Raw genomic sequence first — 12,058 nt, 5'->3', positions numbered from 1 at the left:
CTTTTAGCTATAATTTCCGGCTTGTGCCATTTAGCGATTCCCTGTACACAGCGGTAATCTAACACTGATTGTATCATTTAGTACATTAAGGCTGAATCTCATGTCCCCAGGTAAAAACAGAGAACCCAGTAGCTGAAAACAATCCACCCGCAGCACTCATTCTATTACACACGATGGTGTCATTAAAGGAAGATAACACCCAGCACCCATTGGAGCTCTTTGGATAAAATATTGATTCTGATGCCACTGCTGACATCAATATGTGTACTGAACACTTCTGTGGAAACAATCCAAGAATCCCTAGAGGGGCATCGCATCAACACCACTTTCCTTTTCATGTCTTTCACTTAGCCCAAAGGTGAATTTAGGTATGGAAAACAGTCACTAGAACAAAGCAGAGAAAGGTGTGGAAAACACTAACGTTGTTTACCATCATGCTTACAATGGCATTGCTAGGCTGATGTTTTGCAAATCTTTGAATCTGATAAAGCTTCTGCTACAAAAAAAAAAAAAACCTTCATGATGTTTTCTGTGCTAAGTACGCTGCATCAAACTGACATTTTATCAGATACATGTTCAGAATTTAGTAATAGTGTACTGTTAATTTCATTTTATGCAGTATACTCTCTTTACGTATTTTTTAAAATAGTATGTGAAAGAGCACACTACCATGTCAGTGCTTTCAAAAGAAGTCTCCTATGCTCACCCAGGCTGCATTTGTTTGATCAGAAATACCATAAAAACAGTAACATTGTGAAATGTTATTACAATTTTAAATAATTCAAATTTTTCTTCTCTATTTTTAAATATTTCTATTTTAATATGTAATTAAATTTTAAAATGTAATTTAATCTTGTGATGGCAACTCCAGACTTACTCCAGTCTTCAGTGCCACATGATCCTTCAGAAATCATTCTAATATGCTGATTTGGTGCTCAAGAATAATTTCTTATTATTATCAATGTTGAAAAAGTTGTGCTGCTTAAGATTTTTGTGGAATCCGTAATACGTTTTTTGTTGTTTTGTGAAAACAAAAACAGCATTTTTAAAAATTATATATAAATATTTTTGTTACATTATAAATGTTTTACCATCACATTTGATCAATTTATGGCATCCTTGTTGAATAAAAGTATTATTTTCTTAAAAGTGCAAAAAAAAAAAAAAACTTTTGAATGGTAGTGTATACAGTATGCAATGCTAAATTAAAAGTTACACATTATAAACAGTATCATTAATTATTTTCATAGTACTATGTTGCAAGTTTAGTGAATCTGCTTACCACCTCTACATTAAAAATAATAACTTTTGACAAAAAAGAGATAAAATATCTTAAGTCCATCATTGATATAAAATCATTTATTTTGCATTTTAATACATTTACTGTAAATATATATTTTATATTTTGTTACACTCCAAACTTAAAAAATACTTAAAGTAAAAAAGGTTTAAATCTTATTGTACAGTATGTTTAAGTAAATGCTGATTTTCTGCACATTTTGGTAAATGTAGATTCTATACATACATAAAATTTGCACACTATGTATACTGTATATACATATTATAAACTGTAGCAATTATAAGAGTATTATGCAATTATGACATTCTGATCGTAGCCTCATACACTCTTAGTTCACCGGAAAATCCTGTCATTATTTACTCACCCTTAAGTCATTCTGAACCCAAAGACTGTATTCTTTCTAAGGAGAAAAATGCGAACATTCTGCCTAAAATCTCCTTTTATGTTCTGTGCAGAAAAAAATAAAGTGGGGTTGGGAACGACAAAGGGTGAGTAACTAATGACAGAATTTACATTTTACGGTGAACAAACTCTTTAACAGTCTTCCAAGTGCCCAGTAACACCATCCACTGTTTACATACCAGTCATATGCTCTTCCAGAGATAGGCAGAGCTGTTTATGGCATTAACAAAAGTCGTTTCCTTCCATTCTGTACCACCCCTAAAGATAGTTAGTGATAATTCTCTTCTGAAGACTACAGTAGGTGGAGTTAGAGGGTGACTAAATAAATATCACTGCCTCTTTTTCATCTCTCAGTACCAGAAAATGTTGGTCAGTGTAAAGTGAATTGCTCATTATGCCATCCAAAGATTCACCACTACTATTGCGATATCGCTAATGAACATCGCCTGCAGGGCAGTGCCACAAATCAACCTGCAATTAGGAGTCATTTCCACATACAACAAGAGCACTAATGACAGTGCCACCTCTGACGACTGACAGCATAACAGCATGAACTCCAACACTGGATGACGTAAAACACTAATATGAAACATATACAGTGATATGTTCTGTAAGATATTCTCGTTATTTAAAAACTTGCTTTAACCCTCATGCTGTGTTCCATTTGGCCCATAGAGGATTTTCTGTTTGCTAGTTAATGTTATCACATTGGACTTAAGCTTACTGACTTTACTCACACAGGGTATAACAACTTTCCAAACCTTTTTTTTTAATCATTTCTGTACTTTTTGGGGATTTTTTTACCCACCTTGCTACACTTGTGGTATCCCCGATCAAATAAGACATTTCCAAATATTGGATTCAATCTTTTATCAACTTGTTTCATTTTAATTTGCACAGGTTTTGTCTTTCTTATTTGACTCTGATTAATCATAGGCCTCATTGGTCTGAGCTTATATGCAATAATATAAGGGGTAAGTGAATAATGACAAAATTTTCATTTTGGGATGGAGTATCACTTTAAGTGAACATTGCCAAAAATATTCAATAATTATTACCAAAAATAATGCTTTTTTACTTAGATGCATAAACTCAGATCAATGAGGCCTATGGTCAATCAGAAATACACGGTACTAACTGAAGGAAAAGTTGACAAAAAGATTGAATCCAAGGTTTGGTAATAATAAAGGACAATAAAAGATTCACAAGAAATTTTTAAAAGGCTCGCCATTTTTGACCAGGAACACCAAATTAGGCAAAGAATTCTCAGCACAACACAGGGTTAATTGCTGAGTCTCATCTATTTTGTTTTAATTTTGATGTGCTTTTAGTGAATATTGTAACATTTATGCTAATTATATAAAATTAATTAACATGATATGTCTAAAGATATGCGATAATAAATGACCATTTCATACACTCACAGAAAAAAAGGTACAAAGTTTTTAGGTACTAATATGTACACATTAGGTACTTATATGTATCTTTAAGGTACCAATATGACAGCTTTTGTACCTGTTTTTCTGAGACTGTGTACCTACAGTATTTCACAGCATCAGCCATTTACTTCTGGTAATTGCAACAAACACAGTGAGAGTATCATTCCCGGCAGAAGCAATTAGCCAGATTACTCGAGTCATTAATTTTGCAGAGAGCCTTCACCCTCAAATTTCGCAAATATGTATGTCAAACTGTGCAAATTGCTTGATGAAACTGGATGTAACAGGCAATCACCCAAATAAAAACAAACAGCAATGCTTGGCAAAACATAGCGAGACAAGAAATCAATCCATTCAAGAACCACAAGACCTCCAAATGTGGTTCCTCAAACTCAGATATAGTAGTTCAGACATTGAAATACTACACATATGTATTTGCTCGTAAAAGGTTTCAAACCACAGCACTGGCACAATCATGCTTATTGAGAGCCAAACGAGTTTTGGAGAGGAGTTGGTATCGGAGACTATGATGAATGGATGCAGTTTGTGATTGGCATACCTGATGCATCCCAGTGCAGTCCTCCGGGGCTGGCTGCCAGGCGCCGGCGTTTCTTCACACTCATGCCACCTTGACAGGAGTCTCTGGTGGGCTTGGGCAGAGGAGTTGAGGTGGTCCACAGGGGCGATGAGGACTGAGGGGAGGCTGAAACTGGCAATAGATGGGTTTCCCTCTCCTGGCACTGGCTCAGATGGATAGACTCGTTCTCCAGGGGCCTGTGGAACAAAAGAGATTTCATTTCCGCTGTCACTCCACTATAATTAGCTGTCATAGCGTGATGTTTTCATGATCACAATTGCGCTCCCCCATACCGCACAGCGTGTCATACCAGCAGTGATAAATGCACGTTTTTTTTCCATACCAATCAACTTTAAGAAAATTACAGCTTTCAGCTGTATGTCAGAAAAAGAAGGGAATTAAATGTGTGGAAATAGTGTGAGAACAAAATGTAAGAATATTTTAAATCATTATATTATAGATGTCAAGTTGTATAGCCAATATTGTGTGTGATTTAAAGCTTAGTTTGCGTGCACTGTGTCCTACACTGCAAAAAAAAAAAAAAAAAAAAAATCCTGTCATGTTTTACTGAATATATTGCCAGCTGTGGTTGCCAGTATAATTCTGTTAAAATAGCGTAAAAACACTTACAGAACAACATGTAAATATTACAGTTATAAAAACACATTGTACCATTAATATATACAAACAACCACTATAATAACACATATAAATATAGCTGCAAGCAGCAATTATGGGGCCAAGCACTACAGAAGCAAGTTTCAGACCAACAGCAGGAATGAGTAATTAAAACCATTTTAAGATTAAGGCAAAATGGCTGAAGAATCATAAATACAACCACTAGTAATATGATTTCTTGGCTTACCACTTTTGACCAATAGGTGGCGCTATTACCAAATTAATGCGGCATGGTCAGTGTGAGGTGAAAATGGCACGTACAAAGTTTGGTGTCAATATGTCAAATATTTGCAGAGATACAGCCTCAGATGCAGTTTGGCACTGTGCCTAAAATTTGTAGCAGCGCTGTACGAAAACGGTTTTGCTTATCGTCAAGAAATCCAAAACGTTTTGTCACCACAGTCGGAAAATCTATTTTAGTGATAATTGGTCCAAAGGTTGATAAGAAGTTTAAAAAAGTAAGTTTTTAACATACATCAAAATAGCGGGCAGGGAGTTCGGAATGTCTAAGCGAAAATTGGTATCTTAAAAACGCAAAATCTTGACCAATAGGTGGCACTGTTACCAAATTGATGTGGCGTGATCAGTTTGAGGTGACAATGGCACATATATAATTTGATGTAAATATGTCAAAGCATTGCAGAGATGCAGTTTGGCATCTTTCCAGCAAATTCATTAATGTGCTTAACGAGAACCATTTCTTATATCGACACAAAATCCATAACTTTTTTGCCAGCATGATCTGAAGATGATCCGAGTCAAATTTATTGAAAATCGGACTGACGGTCTAGGAGGAGTTCAAAAAAGTAGATTTTCAACATAAATCAAAATGGTGGACATGAAGTTAGTCAATTATGGCAAAAATTGGTATCGATGTTCTCGGCATGATCCAAGGAATCTATCAACATCAGTCCCATTACTATGGAGTTGTTAAGTGGTGACGTAAGAAGCACTGTTTCCGGGTCCAAGCCTCAACTCGCTTCATTTGTGAATACTACCTCAACAGCCATTTATGAGCACTGTTTATTCATTTAAACATTTAAGCTAAACGTTTTCAAATGTACGGTGTACAATACAGTCTCCATACTCAAAGCTTCCCAAACACAAATGATTTTAATATTTATTTATTTATATTTATATTTTCATTGTCTGGCTATCTGGGATTTCGGTATGGAGTTAAAGGTTAGAATTATAATTTTTTTGGTAGTATTATATCACATTGTGAGTGTATATTAGCACTTTTTGTTGTTTTCTTGTGGTATCTAATAGAGCATTTGGACACGGAAGCAGTGACACGTGACGTCAGACTTAACATCCCCATAGGCTAATGTAAGTAAAAGTTATTAATATTTTTTTATAAATTTCATAAATTTAATTTCCAGCCATTCGTAGAATTCTTTTGCATGTTATTCAAGAACGGTTGGACGAATCAACTTGAATTCCATAACTTTTTGCCAGCATGGTCTGAAGATAATCTGGTACAATTTTCGTGACAATCGGTGCAACGGCCTATGATGAGTTCGAAAAAGTATGTTTTACGAACAATTAAAATAGCGAAAAAACTAAACCTCGGCTTGAGCCAAGAATTCAGAGGAAAAGTTTCATTTTCTGGCTTACAGTTCAAAAGTTATTAGCATAAACATGAGTGCAACTTTTGGACAACAAGAAGAAGAAGAAAATCATGCTAACGGATACAATAGGTGTCTAAGCACCATCAGACTTAACAACATCTGACGTCAGACTTAACAACCCCATAGGCTAATGTAAGTAAAGGTTATTAATATTTTTTATAAATTTCATTATAACCCAAAATTTTTGAGTACCATCTGGGCATGGTGTCAAAAATGCTTACCAAGTTTCGTAACGATACATTGATGCGTTTGTAAATTATAGCATTTTATGACAAAATTCAAAATGGCCGTGCCCAAAATGGCTTACATGGGAGAATTGGATATCATTCGACTTGGCATGATGCATTGAATCTAAAGAGACCAGTTTTGTAATTTTTGGCCCAACCATTCAGAAGTTATAAACAAAAATATGCATTTTTCATATTTCCTTACCACTAGGTTGCACAGTGCCGAAACGCTGCAGGTAGTCTCAGTTTGGTCTCAATATGCCTAACCGTTCTGGAGATTTTTGCGTGCTTTTCATAGAATTCTTTTGCATGTTATTCAAGAATGGTTGGATAATCAACTTGAATTCCAAAAATAATCTCCATAAATTTCCGAAAATAATCCGAAAAAGTATGTTTTACGAACAATTAAAATAGCGAAAAAACTAAACCTTGCGGGCGTTACGAACAATTAAACCTAGCGAATTTTGAATTTTGAAGTTCATCCAACTCGGCTTGAGCCAAGGATTCAGAGGAAAAGTTTCATTTTCTGGCTTACAGTTCAAAAGTTATTAGCATAAACATGAGTGCAACTTTTGGACAAGAAGAAGAAGAAAATCATGCTAACGGATACAATAGGTGTCTAAGCACCATCAGACTTAACAACATCTGACGTCAGACTTAACAACCCATAGGCTAATGTAAGTAAAGGTTATTAATATTTTTTATAAATTCATTATAACCCAAAATTTTTGAGTACCCATCTGGGCATGGTGTCAAAAATGCTTACCAAGTTTCGTAACGATACATTGATGCGTTTGTAAATTATAGCATTTTATGACAAAATTCAAAATGGCCGTGCCCAAAATGGCTTACATGGGAGAATTGGATATCATTCGCAACCATTCATGATGCATTGAATCTAAAGAGACCAGTTTTGTAATTTTTGGCCAAACCATTCAGAAGGTTATAAGCAAAAATATGCATTTTTCATATTCCTTACCACTAGGTTGCACAGTGCCGAAACGCTGCAGGTAGTCTCAGTTTGGTCTCAATATGCCTAACCGTTCTGGAGATTTTTGCGTGCTTTTCGTAGAATTCTTTTGCATGTTATTCAAGAATGGTTGGATGAATGAACTTGAATTCCATAACTTTTTGCTAGCATGGTCTGAAGATAATCTGGTTAAATTTTCGTGACAAGTTCGAAAAAGTATGTTTTACGAACAATTAAAATAGCGAAAAAACTAAACATTGCGGATTTTGAATTTTGAAGTTCATCCAACTCGGCTTGAGCCAAGGATTCAGAGGAAAAGTTTAATTTTCTGGCTTACGGTTCAAAAGTTATTAGCATAAACATGAGTGCAACTTTTGGACAAGAAGAAGAAGAAAATCATGCTAACGGATACAATAGGTGCCTAAGCACCATCGGTGCTTGGCCCCTAATAACATATTTTGAAATCATTTTTAACTGTTACACTTTTTTACTTCCAAAAGTGGAACATTTAATAGCATTTTACTGTAACATTTATTTCAGTTTCCCCTGTATATAATAAGAGAACTTACAATAACCAATTAGCATATTTTTACCATAGCAGTTTTAGATTCTTCTACACTTACAATTAGTCATTTTTTACAGTGTATACTTCAAGATGGCTTTTAAAAAATAAAACTAAATTTGGAAGATTAAATATTTTTCAATGCAGTAATACATTTAGTAGAACAAAATACTAAATATATAAGATATACAAATAAACAAACACCAGTTTGACTAAAAACATCCCTTTCTACAGTACCTGGATTCAGGAAGGGTATAGCTTTGGCTTTTCCATGATCCTCTCTTGCAGGATCCTGATTTTTTTCTTCTAAACAAAAATTCAACAATCCGTTCCATTGCAAACATGATGCCCTCATAGATTTCTTCTCTTCAGCTTACTAAAGATTTTCCATGTGATTCCGTATGAGCAGTGAGCAGCATATTAAACTTGAACGCACCTGCAAGATTTTGCCCAGGACTTCCTGTAGCTTAAGCCTTTTCATAGTCTAATCAACAACGTAATCGCTCTGGGATAGAAAGAAGGCCCCTATAGTAAAAAACAAAACAGCAGCCCCACTGAGCGTTCAGCGCCAGGCATAAATATTAAATTGCACCTTCAGCTAAAGTGTGCCAGCCGCGCACACAAAAGCCATATCAGTCTGTCAAGAGTCAAGTGTAGCGTATATCTGATGGTAGAGTTGGCTATGTTGCTTTTGTGAGGCTTGATTAACTGTAGGAAGTAAGGAGAGGTTTCCAGTGAATGCTTTGTTTCCACTGAGAGATGTAATAACACCATCGCAGTATGAAACCCCGCTTTTTGTTTTTAATAAATGGCTCTGCTGCAGCTTATGAATGTAGCCTGATTACATAAAGTTTGTTGGCGGTGTGTTTCTTTTTCTACCCCAGGCAGGATTAAAACAGTATTAACTGGTCTTAGTCATTGTATGCAGTGTGTTTTTGTTCTTACTTTGTAGCATATGGTTTTGGGTGTTTTGATGATTCAATTTTTTGTTGAGAGTGCCGCATAAAAGGTAGCTGAGAAAACATGATTGGTTTTGATTGGCTATTGAAACCCCAAGAGCCACACTGATTCTACATGTGGGAGTCTGGCTGGCACTATCAGAGTAATTCTCTCTTCTCTGCATTGCGCCTAATTTCAATATGTATTCAAAGGTGTTGATTAAAAAAAAAAATCAAGCATGTTGAATAGGATTCTCAAAAGTAATCAGAGGTTGTTAAATATGGAGAGAAATGTTTAGCGAGAGTTACGAGTAATTTGAATGTCCATCACAATCTTTACAAAATGACTACATAATCACATTTTTAAAGGCTATTTTTAATAAATTAGGCTTTAGCTGCTGTTGATTCAGAATGTACAGGCAGGACACAAAACTGACTTTAATGTGTAAAAGATGACATCATGTGTTCACTGCAAGAATTGCAGTCCAATAACTGCACTAAGTTAAACATTATTTATGAATAACTGTACATTCTATCAGTTACTGCATGTCTACTTAACAAGTAAATAAGCAAAATGCAAATGTGAGCCAGAATTATTTGAATATATAAGAAAAAAAGATACCTTGGAACTTACAAAATGTGTAGTTAGCTGCTTGTCAATAGTCAAATATACAATTCAGTGGTCATTACACAAAAACTGAGTGGAGTAATCTAAATCTGTGTAACAATTAAAAAGAAAAGAAACTGATTTTTGCATGTCTATAAGATAAGCAAGACACCGCTTACCAAGCACAAACGTGAGATTCCTGTTTAAATATGAAAGATGCCATTAACTGAAACGCCTACTCCAAGAAAAGCAATCAAACTGGTCTGTAACAAAGAAACAGGAACTATCCAGACCCATCCTTAAACCTTTCTCACAAACATGTTACCTGGACTCTTTGTCTGTGTCTCCAGTGCCATTCTCATGGGACGGTGGCGGCAAGGAGCAAACTGAATCCCGGCTCCTGGGTACCATAGTAGAGGGCATACACAGCCATGTCTCCAAATCAGAGAATTTGGAGTAGCTCAGCATTTCTAAAACACTGCAATACAACACAATAAGACATATTTCAGTATTGCTGTATTAAATAGTTTATCTATAGATTATTGTGTAATTATTATTATACATTTTGAGCTTACGGTACCTGTCCTCTCCCATTCCTGGGATTTCATATTTGTGGCAACCACATGGTGTTTGTGATTCCTGTGGAGCCAGCAGGCAAGTTTTTTCAGTCTCATAAGACATCTTGTGCCATCTCTGAGAAAAGCAGAAGTTGTGAGGTTTTCTTCCACGGCCACAAATGAAGCCAAATTACACAGCCGATTATCCACATGGCTAATGTTTTGGACCTGAGGTCCCCTCACGGCACAGGTCCCTGCTGGTGGTGCCAAACAGAATCTGGCAAATCAAGCCTGCGCACATTATTAATGCTCATATAGTAAATATAACATCTGGCTAAGTAGCCTTTTAAGTTTTAATACAAACTGCAGTGTTTCCCCTAGGTTTACAGCTTTTTTTTTTTTTTTGGAGGGGGGCTGGACTCCTTTTTTTTCCGTTTAAATTTTTCTGGACTCCTTTTTAATGGTCTAATTAATTAAAATCAAGAAACTTAAACAATTTAACATTAATTTATTAAAAGTTTAACAAAAAATTATACTATACAAAAAAATGCTACTACTTTGAGGCTGCATTTCATTTACACAGAAACAAAGCCTCATCACAGCTGGCTATGATACAAAGATTTAAATTTCTACTGGCCTTAACAATGGATGGCTATTTTAATATGTAATCTTTTACATTTTTTCTGTTTCATGAATTGCTTTACTGTTTACATTTTACTGAAAAGTCTAACCAGGCAGGTTCCGTTGTGGCAGCTAACCCCATATGGTGTGACAGCATTCCCTGCCATTGGGGCACGTTGTCATAGAAAGTAAATATATAAATTAACAGAATATTTTTTTTCCTTGGGCAGTAACACTGGGAATATTCAACAGCTTTTTGTAGCCTAGAACTTAAAGTACGTGACTACACAGAAAACTGACTTTCAAAAATAAACTATCATGATAAACATTCACCACAGAAATGCCTTTAATCAAATGAGCTTTAGCAGAGGTGTGGTTCCGAAATGAGTTTAAAATCTCCTCACACTTTTCCCATCACAACACTTTTCATATCCCACATGTATCCATCTTTAATTACTCCTCTTCCTTTCATATAACACCCCACCTACACTGCAAACACTCCATTTGCGATGCATACTGTAAAGTTTACAGATTTTCACGCTACGTCCAGTGCAGACAGCTTCACTGAATACGACGCGTTTGGGAAAGGAGGGAATGTACCTCTTTGTTCTCCGGTTCTGGACTCAAGGAACCGCTGCGGATCCTCAGAACATCTGCATCCTCTTCCCGTAAAACCCTGAAACTGGACTCAAAACTTCCCGTTACGTGTCTTCCACTCAGGCGTAGAGAAAACTCTAACTCCTGCGACTGCATTTAGGAACAAAAGCTAAAGATTTCGGCAAAACTCACCAAATGTGATCCCTGTCCGCCATCAGGAAGTGAAGGAACCCTGTCATCTGCTCCGAAGATATTCACTTTTCATCACGGTTCATTAACTGTATAGATAATGATAAACTGTATACGTTCCACGGAGTAATGTTTTTATAGCCTATGTTTTGCTAACGACTATATGAACGTTAAAATGTCGAATTTCGTTGAAACCCGTCCTGTCCAGTTTTTTTTTGTACATGACTGTGTAAGATAAGGCAGGAAATATTTATGTAGTTATCCAGGAAAATGAGGGAATGCAATTATCTCACATAAACAGTTCTTCGTCTTCATGTTGATGTAACCAAAGAACATCTCAGCCATTTCCACCAGACAGCCTCAGTGATATAAACTATGCAGCTGTGTACATTCATGAGAAATATGTTACACTGTTAATTAAACTACACACTTGCTTCATGTGGTAATTCACTTTTTTTTATTATTATTAAAGGAGCTATAGCCTATTTTAGTCAAAAATATTATACATTATAACATAATTGTATTATAAATTATATTAACTATTATTAAATATCATAGAAATATTATGACTCACTGAATCAACCTGACTACATTAGCTGGTTACACAATGTACATTAGTTTTCAAGTTCAGTGAGTTTTAGAGACTTTGTTGTTGTTGCAGTTTTTATTCCATTTGCTCATAAATGTGTAGGTATTGAAACTCTGCCTATAAACAGTTTTGTAAATTAATCTAAAATGCACTTGAGTTAATAATTTCTAAATT

The 12,058-nt window shown here is 35.4% G+C and overlaps 1 protein-coding gene across 1 annotated transcript in view; it reads right to left on the bottom strand.

The window, feature by feature from the left end:
• Window positions 1-11,595, bottom strand: part of LOC109099670 (ankyrin repeat and fibronectin type-III domain-containing protein 1-like) — a 76,447-nt gene extending 64,852 nt beyond the window's left edge. Inside the window, exons 1-4 of the mRNA XM_042735813.1 lie at window positions 11,110-11,595; window positions 9,912-10,024; window positions 9,657-9,809; window positions 3,701-3,915 (exon numbers count right to left, since the gene is read on the bottom strand). Coding sequence (XP_042591747.1) covers window positions 3,701-3,915; window positions 9,657-9,809; window positions 9,912-10,024; window positions 11,110-11,262 — 634 coding nt within the window. The 5' untranslated portion in view covers window positions 11,263-11,595. The remainder of the gene's footprint in view (window positions 1-3,700; window positions 3,916-9,656; window positions 9,810-9,911; window positions 10,025-11,109) is intronic.
• Between the last annotated feature and the right edge of the window lie 463 nt (window positions 11,596-12,058).

This window comes from Cyprinus carpio, chromosome B12 (assembly GCF_018340385.1).
Source record: "Cyprinus carpio isolate SPL01 chromosome B12, ASM1834038v1, whole genome shotgun sequence".
Taxonomy (NCBI): domain Eukaryota; kingdom Metazoa; phylum Chordata; class Actinopteri; order Cypriniformes; family Cyprinidae; genus Cyprinus; species Cyprinus carpio.
Note: the sequence above shows the minus strand (reverse complement) of the source record. Positions and strands in the feature narration are given on the sequence as shown.